The 17,111-nt window shown below is 43.2% G+C and overlaps 1 protein-coding gene across 1 annotated transcript in view; it reads right to left on the bottom strand.

The window, feature by feature from the left end:
• The window catches only part of LOC115093118 (sodium/hydrogen exchanger 2-like), a 161,704-nt gene that overhangs the window by 21,711 nt on the left and 122,882 nt on the right, over positions 1 to 17,111 (bottom strand). Inside the window, exons 7-10 of the mRNA XM_029604834.1 lie at positions 14,768 to 14,838; positions 11,944 to 12,102; positions 7,278 to 7,374; positions 1,483 to 1,614 (exon numbers count right to left, since the gene is read on the bottom strand). Coding sequence (XP_029460694.1) covers positions 1,483 to 1,614; positions 7,278 to 7,374; positions 11,944 to 12,102; positions 14,768 to 14,838 — 459 coding nt within the window. The remainder of the gene's footprint in view (positions 1 to 1,482; positions 1,615 to 7,277; positions 7,375 to 11,943; positions 12,103 to 14,767; positions 14,839 to 17,111) is intronic.

Here is a 17,111-nt window from a genome sequence, read left to right as displayed (position 1 = left end):
CAACTCAGGTCTCCTCTCCATACCAAACCTCAAAAATGCCCACCTCAATGCAACACGCAAACGAGCCATTACAATAGCTGGCCCTACACTGTGGAACTCCCTCCCCACACATCTCAGAAACGAACCCTCACCACAAGTCTTTAAAAAACAGCTCAAAACATGGCTGTTCTTAAAAGCGTTCCCTCCTGAACCCCACCAGACTAAAATACATGTTCTTGAAAGCCTACCCACTTGACTACCACACTGCACTAACGCTTAACACCCCATTCCCCCTTCACCACCCCCCCCACATTTCCCTCCCTCCCTCCCTTCCTCCCATATCCTTGTCCCCTCTCTACCCGTACCCAAGACATATTGTACATTTTGTAAATAGGCTATATGCCACAACTCTATACTCACATTTATATATACAACTGTTCCAATGTTTCTTATAGTATTTTATTTTATTGTTTAAATTAATTTAACTGTTATCTTGTTATAATGTAAAAATAGGGCAGTTCTCGCCCTATTCAAACTGTTATCTGGAAACCGATGTGATATCTCGATCGAATGTCGGTATACAAAATAAATAAATAAATAAATAAATAAATAAATATATGCCATTGAATCGTCCATAGGATTTATTCGCATAAGTGCACTTTACGTGAGTAAATGGCTTTTGAAAATTGCTACAATAGTAGTTACATTTATGCGCGTAACTCCTTTGAAAATTACCCCCTTTATGAGAAACACTTTCAAGTTACATTTTTTTGTCATGTTAATTTATTTTTGTTTTGTCATTTTATTGCAATGTTTATGACTAATTTGTTACCCCACTAATATAAGCAGAATATAAAACATGTAAAATAAATAAATAAGGAATAGATACATAAGAAGAAGAAAATGAAGAATGTTCATGATTCTGTTTGTCTTAAATTCCAATCAAATTATCTGAATATCTTTTGCTTGTACTTTTACTTTAAGTAAATCATGAGTCAGCTATTAGAAACAGATATTTAGGGATTCATTAGAAACTGTAGTGATATGCTATTGACGACTTTACTGAAAAGGAAGATTGGGATGGTTGCAGATAACTGACCAGCCATTATAATTATTCATCAAATGATCATCAGGGGACAACAATCAAGGGTAAAGAACTATATAGAATAGTCTGGGTTTACAAAAAAGAACTTTTATGTGGGAGCTAGTTAATAGAACATTTAAATCATAGACAATGCAGGATTTCGATTTCAGTTATGTGATGGCAAACAGGATCCAGGTCCCATTATTATTTTAATTAAGCTGAGTCAAGAGTTTATGGCTAAGGGGAAGCAGAATCAGTGGAAGATGACTGAGGAAAGGTCAGTGAAGGCAAAGGGAAAAGTGACGCAATCGCCATTTCCTGCAGCGTGGAGATGCCTTTTAAATTTGTGTCAGAAGGATCTATATTAAAATATACCAGTGCAAGCATGGTTTAGGTAAAAAAATATACAAGAAACTTACCGCTTTATGCCTTGCGAGCGTGTGGTCTTTTCTTAAGCTCTCCCTCATGCTATGACGTCGGCGGATAAGGATTTCTTTAGCCTGCTTTTCATTTGTTCCCATGGGCAGGTTATGCCTATTATAGGATAATGTCTGAAATAGAAACACAGTGGTTTTACTTCAAAAACTACAGTGCCTTCCAGAGTAAATAATTACAGTCAAAATATAATTTAACAAATAGCAAAGCTATCTTTCCCCCAACAAATCTCAGAAAATGGAGCTTCCAAATGATGTTTTAGTAGGCTCTACTCAGATATTTGTTCTATGGATATATTCACTGTAGGAATACATTCACTAGCACTTCATTTTCCATACCCATCTCCCAATACCAAATTCAGAGGACATATGGCTTACAACATTATGTTTCCAAAGAGTTAGATATCATCTTAGGCCTTCAGACCTGGGTAAAAACACAAAAATTGCTAAGTGCGCATTCATTTCTGTCGTCTCCATAGCAAGTGACCCAGTATGAATGTGAACAGGATGCAATCATGGGAAAGGCAATCCAGGCATTATTATTATTATTTTTATATACCGACATTCGATCTCAATTGAGATCTATGAGTAACTTTCAATGAAATTGCCTAATTTGTCGTGGGTCGGAGGCCCCAAACCCCGAAACGGATTTTCCCCGAACTTCGGGGAAAATGTGTTTTTCGGGTTTGTACGGGGGAAGGGGCACATTTTATTTTTAAAAAAAAAAAACCATCCCAAGCATTAAAATTTACTATAATACAACCCCCCCCCCCCCCACCACCATCCCGATCTCTCCCCAAGACTTACTAACATCCCTGCTGGTCCAGCGGGGACCCACGAGCGATTTCTCCCTCCGTGCCGTCAGGCTTTCGGGCCTGCCTCGCCATCTTGTGCTCCTACCATGTGATAGGGGATGACCAATGGCACCGGTAGCCCCTGTGACAGAGTAGGTCAAAGGCTATTGGCGCCATTTTAATGTGAGGCAGGCCCGATAGCCCGACAGCACGGAGAGAGAAATCGCTCGCGGGACCCCGCTGGACCACCAGGGGGTTGTATTTAATGTATTATAGTAAATTTTAATGCTTAGGTGGGTTTTTTTGAGCTTCATTTTCCCGGTTCGTTTTTGGGCCCGTTTCATTTTTCCCCGCTTAGTTTTTTGTTCGTTTTTCCAAAAACTAACCGAGGAAAAATGAACTTTACCCCGAAGCGTCCAACTCAAAAAAACGACACAGTACAAAAAAATGAAGCTTATCTCTACGAAGCAGAGGTCAAGCCAGGTATCAATCCGAAATGTAGTCAAGGGGTAGAGATGAACACAGGAACATGAACGGATATCAGAACAAGGCAGGACCAGGAATCAGGAACAAGCGTGGAGACTTGTTGCCAAGGCAAGGAAGCACTGGCTGGGCCCATCCTTAAATACTGGGACCCAGTGACGTCATCATCCAGGGCTATGGGCTGGTTTCCTGCCGCGGCCCCTTTAAAGGTAGAGCAAGTGCGCACATGCATGCTTAGGGAGAAGCGCGGCACGGGGAGACCCACGGAGGAGCTGGGACATCAGCGGAGGAGCTGGGAGCACTGGGAGCAGCACGAGCATGGAGGCGGCTGCCCAAGGCCGCAAGAGAGACGGAACCAGGTGCTGGAGGAAGAAAGTGGGCCCGACCGCGGGCCTGCCGCGGCCGGCACACGCAACACCAAATCCTGCTACAATGACAGTTTAATCTCTGACGTTCCACCCACTTACTTGCAATGATCCTCTGTAAGAGGGATGTGCAGTGGATTTGTTTCGTGTGGGTTTTCGTTTCATGTTGTCTTTTGCTTTTAAAATGGTTTGTTGGGGTTTTTTTGGTTTGGTATTTTTTTTTTTTTCATTTGTCCCTAATTTCATGGTTAGTGTGCACTAACACAAAACTAAAAAAGCACCCACAATTTCAGCATTTTTTTCTTTCGTTAAATGAAACTAGATAGACAATCTCAACATCATTGTCTATTTCATTTGAAACAAATGCACATCCCTACTCTGTTCATGTGTGTGTTTTCTTGAACGGTTCTTGCCCTACCTCCTTCACTGGGAGGTTGTGCCATGTATCCATCACCCTTCTTATGAAGGAATATTTTCTGATGTTACTCCCTAAGTCTAATCCTTTGGAGCCTTATATCATGACACCTAGCAGTCAATTTTCAAAGGGTTTAGGCTCGTAACCTTTGGAGTTCAGATGCTAAACCGGTTCTTTTGAAAATTTCCTAGGGCTGAGGGCTTACATTTTGGCTGCTAGTTTCATTAGGATCCTACATTTAGAATTCTAAACAGTGGGTGGCTACAGTGACAGAGTTAGGGTGGGAAACAAAAGTTAGGAGCACAAGTACCTAATTTAGGACCCCAAATCTAGGTAAATGAACAGCAGGCATAAATGTATGGGCCTAACTTTTAAGATCCTAATTAAATGAGAATTTTCAGCTGAAAACTTCCAGCCCTATGTTTGGCTGAACTCAGCTTCTAACTTAGGGAACCTAATTTAGGGTCCTAAATTTAGGAGGACTTTTTTTTTTTTTTTTTTTAATATTGGCCCCCTAGTTCTCAAACTTCTTCAGGCCAAAAAAGGTTTGTTTTTACCAGCTTAGGGGCAAAACTACTGTTCTGGAAAATGTTTTCTCTGATTAAATCATGGAGTGAAGTCTATATAAGTGACACAAAATAAGGGGTAGATTTTATAAGGGGCACGTGCGCATCCATGTGCGCTCGGTTTCCGGCCCGTGGACATGGACGCACCGATTTTATAGCACGCGTGCGCTGTTATAAAATCCATTGGCTGTGTGCCCATGTGCTGGATTTTAAAATCTGCTTGCGCATGTGCGGGCGGACCGTGCAGGAGGGGATTTTAGTAAATTACATGCAACGCAATCGGGCTTTCCTCAGTTCCCTCTCAGTCCGCGCCACTTAAAGAGCGGACTGGGAGGGACCTTCCCTACCCCCCTGCCTAGCCTTCCATCCCTTACCTAGCCACCTGAAAACTTTTAACTTTTCTACTTACTGCTCCTCCTGAGCAGAAGTAATTTCTGTGCGCCGGCAGCAAGCAGGCGCCCGCTTCCCCAGGACAGCGGCTAATAGCCGCCCATCATGGCCGGCCTCCTTCAGGCCCCACCCCTCTCTGCCCCTTTTTCATGGCCTGGCCCTTGTGCGCATATCGGGACTTAAACATGTGGCCGGGCCCTTTTGAAAAAGTGCGTGTTGTGTGCAGGGCCCGGCCACACGCACAAGTCCTGATTTTTTTACGCACGGAGCCCTTTGAAAATTCGCTCAAATGTATCCTCTTTTTTTTTTTTCCTGTACAGTCCATCAAAATCAGGACAGTTGCCACCCCTGTTTGTATAAGATACTAGGATCTGTCTACAATGTGGGTGAGAGAATTAAAAGAGAGTTTTCATCAATGCCTCGATTTGGGAGTCTGAGGGAAGGCGTGCATTGCACATTGCCACTGGTCGAGAATCTCTGCCATTTCGCTGAATGCCCATGACTTTACAGAGCTTGCAATTAAAACCCCAAAATCAGCTCCAGTGAGGTCGATGGAGTCACAGAGAAATGTAGTGGCAAGCCCTGACAAATCTATGGGAATGCTGCAGTGCAGACAACTGACTGTAGGGGGCCCAATCATTAGGCAACATAGGCTACATAGTGGGGGTTACTATCCGGCAGCATGAGGGGAGGTTTCAATAATAGGCAGAGGTAGTAGGGGCTCCCAAGGGACATAGAAATAGTCTAGAAGACAGGGGGGTGGGTGGGTAGCACCATTTCAGTACAGAGCAGGCTAATAGAAGGCGGGACCAAATAATGGTTTCGTGGACCAGCACCTCCCTGGTTCGAGAGAGTACAATTTGCATACGTTTGCTCAGGTGCCATTGGATAGGGGAGGTATCTGAGCCAGTTACAGTTATGGGCACTTTGACACGCCAGACCCCGGTAGTGTATGTGTGTGCGTGTGCTGTGGGCGGGGTGCCTGGGCAGTTAGCAATGGTACGATTTTCTTGTTTACTCAGTCCATGGTAGGGATGATCTGGGAAAGGCCATATAAAAGTGAGCTGGAGGCAGGCGTACAGCACGGAGGGGCCATTGTCGCATGCACTTAGTGGCGGCGTTCACAGAGCAGGATACTGCTGAGCACTGCCTTAATCGTTAGAAAGATTCAAGTTGCACGAGTTAGACACCTTCCCTCCTACCCTTGCTAGTGGGGCAAATTGATTGGAGCACGTTGTTTTGTAAAGAAGGATTTTTGCATTTCATATATGGCTAAATAAAGCTGCTGTAGCTATTTTCACCCCCTGAATAAAGATTCAGTGTGCATGAGGAATAGTGTTGTTACAGGCATAAGGGGTGATGGGACAGGCATACCAGTGAGAGAGAGCACGGCATGGCATGCTCAGGTTATGTTGGCGTCCATTGTCTGTGTAGCAGGAATGGGGTATTCCCTATTCACAGATCCAGTTAGGGAATACAGTTTTCAGTCAAGAATAAACTCAAATCTTTGAACATTTAGGGGGTAATTTCCAAAACAGCCCATATAAGAAAGTTGATAAAAAATGTATGCAAATTACTCCGATTTTCAAAGTGAACTGACATGCAGAGATTCACTTTGAGAATGATCTCACCACATCTGCTCGCACAAGTTATATCTGCTAACACGTGCATGCAGATTTTCCTCTGAATATATTTCCACGCACTTTCCGAAATCCGAAAGTAAGCAAGTCCAAACTCCTTCCCAACTCCGCCCCCAGGGGTACCTCTGCTCAGCCTGGGGAAACTTATTCTCAAACATGGCAGGCATGCATTCTGGATGGGCAATTTGGTAACATTTTAATTTTCTATTTTTAGTGTTGTTTGGATTTTGGTTTAGCTTGTATGTTTTATGGACACCGCCGAGAGCCATGGCAGAATATAGATAGAAATAAAAGGCTATTCTGTGCATTTAAACACTGCTGTACCCGCTGAAGTACCTTTTAAAAATTTGTCCTCCCTGTTCATAGTGTTTAGTGCCCTTTTTTGCTGAATATGCATTTTTGAAACCTTTCAAGTAAAACTTGAGTTGGTGAATAGGTTTTAATTTATCCCAAATCATGCCATTACTGTATATAGACTACAGACCGTATTCAATACAGATTTTTCCCGTAGGCAGGATACTTTTCTATGTATTTTGAGCATTTAATAACTGATAAATAGGGATGTACAATCGCTTTTCCCGAATTAGGCAATTTCAACTACATTGCCTAATTTGTAATGGTTCGGGAGAACCAAAAAACGATTTAATTTTTTCCGAAATTTCAGGTTAGAGCGCACTAACACGAAAATCGGTGGCCTCCGAACCGCGGGAAAAACGAAATTCCCGCGAGGGGGGGGGGGGGGTGCGGCCACGAAACGAAGCCCGACACAATATTGAAACCCGAAGCACATCTCTACTGATAAACACTGTCTGTATTATTCTTAGGAATATTAAACCAGTGAGAACACGAACATATGAAGAATAAATATTTGAAGCATGGTTCTTAAACCAATGACATGAAGTCTTGGTAACTCCTGAGTCACAGCGACTAATCAAGTCTCACTTGACTTGTTCTCTTTCTAGCCTGCAGATTTAGATCGCTCTGACTGAATGTAAGATATTTTAAAAATTGTATTGTGGAAAACAGTCAGAGGGAGGGCCTCGCAGGGTCACAGGTTCACCGCTGCAGCGCTTCAAACGGTGAACCAAGAAGTTGTAATTTCATGAAGTATATATCCAGGCTCTTACTCGCTGTCGGATGCGATACAGGTTTCTTGTTAACAGGTCTCGCATGTCGTCCATCTCGTTCGGGGGCAGCGGGTGCACTTTGATCTGTGGGTAACTGCTGCATGAAGAACAAAAGCAAACAGATTAAGGGGAGTAAAAAAGGCAAAAATACATATGGGCCTCATTAACAGGAAACTTATAAGCTTTTGTATTTACATAAGAGATATAATACAGTAAAATTAATACTAAAGCAAACAGTAGTGTTTATCCAACTTAATTGCAAAATGTTTCCTATCTGGTTTTGAGGTTTGTTTGTTTTTTCAACTTAATCCCTTTCTCTGATCCTGGAAATCCTCCATCTAAATAGCTGAAGATGAAGCAGCAGTTCAATTATTTCATTGCTCGGAAACTGCAATTTCAAGAGGAGAAGGAACAGCCTTGTGAGTAGAGCGATGAGCTGAGAGCCAAGGAAACCAGGGTTCAAACCCCAATTCCCCAGCCCCCTTCGTTGGGAAAGGGACCTATTGCAGCTGAATTAATAATAATACTATAAGCTACCTTGAGCATTGTTTGAGGCTAAAAGTCCAAATTATTTTCTGTGTGTAAGAAGTTTGAGGCAAATGAAATTAAAATTTAAGGTAAAAGGCTTAACCTTGAAAGGTGTATATGGGGATTTTACATAGAAATTTCATGAGGGAGGGCCCTTTTTTTTTACCTCACAAAGGGTAATTTTTAGGAAACGCGGGTAATTTATGGGATAAATATGTTACACCAATTTTCAAAGAGAAGGCACTGTGTATGTTTTCTTTGAACATTATCCCACAGAAAATACTTGTACAGGCTACACCTGCTATTAGGAACACATACATTTCCCATGTAAGTTTGCTTATGCACATAGAGGTCCATTTTCACCCTCTGGCCAGCCAGAAAATTCCGCTGGATCATCTCATTGGACCAACATTGTCCGGATATCCGGGGTGCGGCTCCGCCACTGAATATGGCTATCTTAAAGACAGCCGGATATCTTTATCCTACTAACTGTAAGACGGATGTTCGGCAGTCCAAGGTTTTCCAGCTAACCCCCAGATGCATCCAGCCGCAGGCGATAGTGGGGACCTCCCCTGAAAAAATATTGCAGTTCAACAGCGCGTTCTTTTGTCCCGCGGTCCAAGACTATGGACCAAAAGTACACGCCCAGTGGCCCTTTAACGCAATGGTAGCCCCAGCCGCACAGGATCACCATCAATGTAGAGGGGCCACTGGCCCACAAATTAAAAATCATGGAAAAGAGGGGAGGTTGAGCGGGGGCAAGTGCTGACCTGTTTCAACCTGGGGCCACCACTCAAAGCTGCCCCAACTCCCCCAAATTGTAAAAAAAAGTTAAAATGTTGCCGTGCAACAGTGATACTGCCCCACATCCCCAAGTTATTAATAAAACATAGGATCCCGTTGACCCTTCCCATACCTAGTCCCCATCCCCCATTTCCCCATCAAAAATAAAGGCCCGGTCCCCTCTTGCCATACCCCGCAGCACCAAAAGCCAACATTAGGGTCCTGGCCCTCACCCTACCCCTGACGCCAGCATACAGCAACCTCCCCATTCCCCTCCCACACTCCCTGAACCTTCAAATTAAGTAGTGGATCCCTCATCGAGGCCAGGGTCCCTCCCCCCCCCCCCCCCCCAGCACCCCATCTGATCAGCGCCATTCTCCAAAATGACTCCGACCTGACCTTGCCTCAGCCATATGACTGTGGTGGAGCCAGGTATCCAGCTAAGCCAGCCAAATAAACACTGATTTTCAGCATTATCCAGCTAACAAAGCCAGGTATGTTTGTCTGGCTGCTTTTCAACTGTTCTAAAACTATCTGGATAACGTTAAGATAAATGGGTATTATTCATCAGCACATCTGCACTACTGTGGCTAAATTAGCCGGATATGTTCATTTATTTATTTATTTATTTAAAACTTTTTCTATACCGTCGTTAAGGTGGGTAACGTCACAACGGTTTACAGTAAGGCACAAAAGAAATGCTATTAACCTCTATCAGTTTACTCAGGTGCCAAAATGTTCGGTAACATAGTTTTAATCAATGTTAGTTGTTAAATGAGAGTGAACACTATCATGTCCCGTTTGATTCTATAGCAGTTTTGAGTCAAGGACTCATTCTATAGGTAACTTATCCTTTACTGATGAATTCTATTAAAAACTGGTTAACTTTCCTAGCCAGCCAGTAACTGAATATGGAGCATCTGATTAATGATGGGTTTCAGCCTACCAGCACAAAGATGCACTGACTCTGTCCACTGGTGACGGAGCACCTCAGGGAATGTTTCCTGATATGGCTAATCATGCAACAAAACTAATTCCTTTGCTTCTGTGAAAAGAATTGTCAACCCTGCATCTATAATACTATTAAGAAGACATATTCTAAGAAATAAATGAAATGATGGAAAATGAGATAGCATGGATATGATGGCTCTGGTTTCTTTCCTATGGAGAAGTCATAAGACCAGCTAGGAAGCAGAGATTATTTTATCGGCAGCTGTGTAGTCCAATATGCTGATGGGGGGTCAGAGAAGCTGTGAGCAGGCGCATGGATCAGATCAGAGGGAACATGAGCGTGAGCATCATCTTGCTTTAATAGAAAGGAGCAGAAAAAAAAATAAAAGGTGATATTTTCTATCTTTGATACCAGTTAAGTGGTACCCATATCTTCTTAAGGGGCTCTTAACATCCCTGTGTGGATCTAGTGCGGCATTCATCAGGCGCCGCTAAATAATCTGGAACCCTGCCTTTTGAAAAGATCTCTGTGACTTTAAGGCCCCAGTGGGGAAACACCAGAGGTGGCTGTCAGAGACCTGCCTGCAGGAGTTTGTGGGAAGGAAAGCCAAGAAATGCCATCTCTCTTTGGGAGCTCATGCAACACCATGGAAGATCCCAGTTGTCCAGCTGTCTCTTAGGCTGGCCTCTGCCCCAGAGGAAGGTGGAGGTTGGGACGCCTTCAATGAATGTTATTTCCTTTGTGCGTCTAGTGACTGTGAGTAATTCCTTTTTGCCAACTCAGGGTTCTGAAGAGGGCCAGACCTTGAAACTAGAATTTTCCTGGCCACTTCTGGGATTTTTGCCTATTTAAAGTGCCTCCAAGTCGGCTCATGTAATCAGGAACTCGGCAGCCAGTTGGGAAGTGCTTGTGAGTCTGTCAATTAAACTGCTACAGCTTTCCTATCAAGAAGGGTTTCATGGTGGTAAAGCATTTTTTTTTTCTGTAGCTCAGGAAAATACCTGCATCTGCCTGCGATTCTGTTTGTGGATGGCGCTGTTGTAAAAAAAAAAAAAATGGTTCTCTTTCCCATAAATAGATAGCCTTGATTTTGGAACCACCGGCTCGGAGTTCATTGCCTCAGGTCTCGGCTCCCTCATGCAATAATAAAGGGATATCCTGAAGCTGTACTGCCTAAAAATCGTCAGAGAAGGGTTCCCGGCCCACCGAGGCCATTCCAGCAGATTTACGTCTCCTTGCCAGTCCCCTTCACCATCTGCCCAAACATGACTGTTAAAAACCCCAAGAGCTCCTGTGATACGGACTTCCCTAAGCAGGGGTACGTTTGACTCAGTAAGATGATCTTTGCATTCGTAACATGTAACAGGATCCTCCCCAGAAAGTCCCCTCTAACACATCACTGTTTGATTCTGTAGACTGTTTTCCCTCTGTTGCACCTGTTCGCATATTTCAGATAAAAAATTACCTTCAATCTTCCTCTATCTGGACTTTTGACCTGTGATTTACTGCATCAGAATCAAAGTTTATTGTTTTTATCATTTTCAACTGCAGTTTTACAGGTCGGTTTTAAAAGCGTTGCTCGCGTAAAAATGCCCACGTATGCGCATATGCCTGAGCAATGCAGATTTTAAAAAGCCGCAAAATACATGTGCATGTACCTGTGCGTGCATAAGGAATAAGGTGCCGGAAAATAGGCCTTCTTAGGCAGGGCCAAGACTTACATGCGTGACTCCGAATTTTAAAACCGAAAATCTCAGTGCGCGTACGCCAGATAGCCGCGTAACTTTACTGCTGCTCCTGATGAGGAGCAAGTCTGTAGATCTTGAGTTTTAGGGCTTACAAGAGAGGGTGAGGGGTCCGGGTCAACTGGGGGGGGCATGCAGGATGAAGAACTAAAGAGGTCTGAAAGACCTACTAACTGGAGAAACTGGTGGACTCATTGTAAAACTGGGAATGTGCCTCGCAAGGGCGTGATTTGAAAGTCGCTGACATATGCGCATAAAAGCTATCAAGGCGCTATGGAAGACGCACGCGCGCTAGCTGTGCTCAAGTAACCTCTTAAAATTTGGAGCATACATCCATATGGTCGGTGCAATTTAAAACATATGCAAGTGCACGCACAATGAAAAAACTCCAGCATATCCTTGCTGGCGCACCTATACGCGCTTGTATGGGTGCATATAGGTGCGCTCGTTTTTCAGTCGACCTGATTGTCTTCAAGTATTACCTTTTGGAGCTCTAAGTTACTATGAACTTAGGAGGCTCCCACTGCCTTTTCACACCAAGTCATGCCTATCTGTTCAGTACTGGAATCATTAACAAACATTCCTTATCCCTGCAAAGGAAATCATTTCTCACAGAATAAGAAGCATTCACCAAAAACATGTATTAGTAATTACTTACAGGAGGGAAGATGCCGATGGGTCTCTGCTTATGCCCGTTTCTGCCATCTCAATGGCTTGCTTTATTTCCAGCTTCTTGTAAAGGGAAACAATGCTCGATCTAGGCTGATGCTCCCGAATGAGGAGTTTCCGTAAATATTTGTTATCAAATTTTTTAAACCTGTTGGGGCGAAGCAAACAGACCACCAGAGCAGTTAACATGATACTCGTTGGTGAAACGACGCTAGAGATGGGGAAGCCGGGATGTTTCAAAGGGTGATGTCGGGGAACCACAGATAGATGTGCCTTAGGTGAGAAAATTGTATTCATGCATACTGGAACTGGAGATGCAGTTTTACCCCCTTTCCTTTCCCCTCCCTTTTTTTTTTTTTACCTTGTTTCATGACCAGAATGGAAAGACCTGACCTGAAGCCCATGAAATCTCCCCCACACCTGCTGCACTAGGCATTAAGGAGTAAATACGCATGTACAAGCAGCATATACTTGCATAAGTAACTTGCACTTATGTACATGCTATTTTGCAAACATCAAAAACACGTGAATATTTTTGGTTTTGCACCTCTGTTGAAAGAGGGTGGACTGGGGGCATTCCAGGGAAGGGCCAAAAGGAATGGATGTAAGTTGCTATTTTAAAAGAGATTTACGTAAATACATTAGGCAACTTGTTTGTGCAGTTGTACACCAGCTAATTAACTACCGGAACGGATATCAGACTCGTCCGTTATCTGCTATTTGTTGGGTGGGAGGTCTGGGTAAACTGGGGGCGGAGTTCAGAGTAAAGAATCAGGAGGGTCTCAATGATCTGTAGGACTGGATAACCAGGTGGAGGTATCAGCAAACTGGTGACTTCATGTGCATGTTTATAATATACCGACTGGATCATAAATCAGAGTCTATGCAAGTTATATTTTTTTTCACAATGTACATGTGTATATTTATAAACTAGAGATGTGAATCGGAACTGGAATCGGTTCTGATTCCGGTTCCGATTCACATCGTGGATTTTTTTTCGTTCGGTCCCATCGGTTTTTTTCTATCGGCTGTGCCCGAGCCGATAAACAAAAAACCCACCCCGACCCTTTAAAACCGTCCCCTTAGCTTCCCTCATCCTCCCGATCCCCCCCAAAACGTTTTAAAATTACCTGGTGGTCCAGTGGTGGTCCCGGGAGCGATCTCCCGCTCTCGGGCCGTCGGCTGCCACTAATAAAAATGGTGCCGATGGCCCTTTGCCCTTACCATGTGACAGGGTATCCATGCCATTGGCCGGCCCCTGTCACATGGTAGGAGCACTGGCTGGCCGGCGCCATCTTTAAAAATGGCGCCGGCCTTAATGGATGTTAACTTGACAATGCTTATGTTCACCCTTGCTCTATGAGAAAAGGTTAAAGAAGTTAGGGCTCTTCAGCTTGGAGAAGAGATGGCTGTGTGGAGATATGATAGAGGTCTATAAAATAATGAGTGGAGTGGAACAGGTTAAGTGTGTTTACTCTTTCAAAAAGTACAAAGACTAGGGGACCTGCAATGTAGTTACTCGGTAATACATTTAAGACAAATAGGAGAAAATATGTGTATTACTCAGTACATAATTGAACTCTGGAATTCCGTTGCTGGAGCATGTGGTAAAGGCTATTAGTTTAGCTAGGTTTAAAAAATGTTTTGGACAAGTCTTTGGAAGAAAAGTCCATAACCATATTAAGATGGACTTGGGAAATCCACTGCTTATCTCTGGAATATGCAGCATGAAGCCTATCAATCTTTTGAAATCCTGCCAGGTTCTTTTGACTTGGATTGGCCATTGATGGAAACAGGATACTGGGCTCGATGGACTTTTGGCCTGAACCAGTACGGCAAATCTTATGTTCTTATGCGCATATAGGGCCGAATTTTCAAAGGGTTACGCACACCGGGCCTATTTTCAAAAGGCCTGGCGACGTGCATGTAAGTCCTGGGGCTTTACTAAAGGGGCGGTCCGGGGGCGGGGTGGGGCAGTCTGGGGGCGGGGCCAGAGGCCGCTATGTCGGAGGATCGCATGCCGGCAGGCTGCCGGTGCGCGCAACCTGTGCCTGCCTCCAGGCAGGCACAAAAGGCATGATAACAATTTAGGGGGGGTTAGAGTAGGGCTAGGGGGGGGAAAGGTTAGAGGAAGGGGTGGGAATGGTTAGGTTAGGGGGAATGGAAGTTCCCTCACAGGCCGCTCCTATTTTGGGAGGGAACGGGGGAAGGCAGCTTAGCTAGGCGCGCGCAAGGTGCACAATTGTGCACCCCCTTGCACGTGCCGACCTCCAATTTTATAACATGCGCGTGCCTGCGTGCGCATGTTATAAAATCGGGCATACATGTGTGCGTGCCGGGTAGCGCACGCACATGTACGCCCGTGCGCACCTTTTAAAATCTACCCCATACTGCTTAAAAAATATCTTGTACACTTCCAAACCCTTTTTCCCTTGTTAATATTGACATGCAACACTGCAAGTACTTGCATACTTGCAATATTTCCAAAAATAGCATATGAGTCAGTAAACACTACTTACATGTGTACATGCCAATTTTACTCATGGAAAACATTTGAAAATTAATCCCATACAATTGAATTGTATGCATGCAAAAAATCTATGTCCTTAAATTCACCAAAATGAAGGAAATAAATGCATATCCCAACTAGAAAGTCTCTTATTTTGGTTAAATAATAACAACACATTTGTTTTATAGTAACTCATGCATCTTCCCTTCTGTCTGTGGACTGGGGCTATGCAGTTGAACCTATTTTTTTCCATGATTAGAAGCCTGACTGCTTTGACCATTAATATTTACAGTAATTTTCTTACTTGTCTCTCCAGAAGTTGTGACCCCAGTGACCACAAACATCTTCTATCCCAGCTGTCAGGTGATCCAAGAACTAGAGGAAAAAATGTAAACACTCTCAGTGGTCAGATGTCAATGCTTTCCTCTAATTCTCCTTTAATGCATGGCCATTCAGCATCCTTAAGTGCTACATTCATTAAAATAATTGATAAAAGCAATTAAAGACCGGAAGGAGGCATTCTTAAAACACCATTATTTTAGACATGGCTACTTCAGTAATTATAAGACACCAGAGAGAGTGCTAGATAGAAGTTCACACAGTCCAAAGTTCCAAAAGGTTTAAATCTTTGGATTTAAATGTATATATGTATATTGATTTAAATTTATATATGTATATTGAGTGCTGGCTTTTTGCGCGAGTGCTTTCTTGGATTATCTTACTTCAGTAATTATGTCATTTTAACAAATCAAAGTGTTTGAAAGTGCAAATAAATGTAAAACGTATGCAAGGTTCTTTAATAATCCAGATCCCTATGACTGGGTGTTTTTGAAACATTGTGTTCTAACAATGCTCCAGAAAAGGATGAGTTGATGGAAATCCAATCCATAAAGTACCACATTCAAATTATTATATCCGGTTAATGTGTCCACATTGAGGTGCCATGGAAATAACATCTTCTGATTCTTCTTGTGCATTTAAAAGCAGCAGTTGGGAGCTTGCTGTACTCAACATTGCCCACCATTTTATAGCAGCTCTCAGCACTGTTGGTTTGAGCACACACTGTTACCTCTCCTATCATCTCCCCCACACCCTAAGTCATAAACTCTGTTCATCAGGCAAGTTACTCTTCTCTGTGCCCATACCTCCACTGCTAATTCCACAACTTTCCAGTTTCCACCTCGCCGAACTGTATGCCTAGAACAGCCTTCCTGAGTTGGTGCATCAAGCCTCCTTCCTAGTCATATTCAAGCCCTGCTTAAACACTCACCTTTTTCAAGGTCGCTTTTACATCTTAAACCCTGGCTGCTCTTGGTCATAGCCTTGTCAATTTTAAACGTGTTTTTAAATTTGGAGAGTGCAAGTATACCTGTATTGAACTTAACCTATACAGCTTAACCGCTACCAAATTTTTGTTGCATGTGGAAAGTTCTGCTTCACGGGAAAATCTTTGATGCTCTATTCCTTTAAGTAAGTGTGTGGAGTTGTATGACCTAGAGGGGGGGTATGGCCCTAGCTATACATGTCTAAGTTACTGAGGGAGAAGGTCCTGGGTTTTCAGCCTACCCCATAGTTCCTGCTGGTTCTGCAAGTTATATGCTGCTCACAGCCCTGAACTCATGTAAGATTAAAAAATGGAAAGAAGGAATAAATAAATGAGCAAAGGTCTTAGTTTTTGTTAAGATGGATGGTGGGGTAACTGAGAATTACTCCTAGGCACAGAAGCGTAGCTGCCTACCAAAAACACCAATGGGAACTATGGATGTAGCTATTTAGAAGAATAATTTCCTGCTGGGACTCAAGGCTACCAGTGAGTAATGCCTAGTTTATCATTGGGTCAAGGCTGGAGGTTTTTGTTTTTCTTTGTGGTGATTACATGAGCTGCTGGAGCTCTAAAGATGTGGCCACACTGAAGAATTGAGATCCGTACAAATGAGGCTGTTTGACAGTATTTCTGCAATTAGACTCCTAGGAATCATCTATTGTGTTTTATTTTACCGCTGGCTCCCCCATAAGGTAAAATAAAGTTTGCAGGTTAGAATCTTAAAATGACTGTGCGAGATTCCTTTTCTGAATCCCAAAGGTTGTGGATCTGAACAAAGCAGAGGCGTGCTGCTTAGGAATGTTTGAAAAGAACTGTTGAAGTTCCACTTTGAGGACTTAGGTAGATGGCGAATAGGATTTTTTTTTTTTTTTGTCCTTTTTCCTGTCCTGCAGAGAAATGTACACCACTTTCCTCTGAGCCTGGTCCAATCCAACATCTTACTTGACCACATGTTTTTTTTTTTTTTTAACCAATTCATCACCAATGCTGAGGAAAGAAAATTCCCAGCAGGTGGTTTTTAGTAACATAGCAATGATAGCAGAAAAGGGCCAACTGGTCCATCCAGTCTGCCCAGCAAGCTTCTTATGGTAGTATCTGATGCACGTGCAGGTTACCCCATGTTTCTCTTAAGGGTAGCAACTGCTGCTCTGTGCTGTTATTCCAAAGCCTTATGATAACCCATAAAAAATGTACTGCTAACAACATTTTTACAGGGTGATGAGCCTTCTTGAGAATTGAGACAGTGTTGACTTGTTTTGCTTATGGACTTGGCCTTAGAAGCAATTCTGTGCTTATTTACTTATGTCTACAAATCAGTACCCCA

This window comes from Rhinatrema bivittatum, chromosome 5 (assembly GCF_901001135.1).
Source record: "Rhinatrema bivittatum chromosome 5, aRhiBiv1.1, whole genome shotgun sequence".
Taxonomy (NCBI): Eukaryota; Metazoa; Chordata; class Amphibia; order Gymnophiona; family Rhinatrematidae; genus Rhinatrema; species Rhinatrema bivittatum.
The sequence above is the reverse complement of the archived record's forward strand: the minus strand, read 5'-3'. Positions and strand labels throughout refer to the sequence as shown.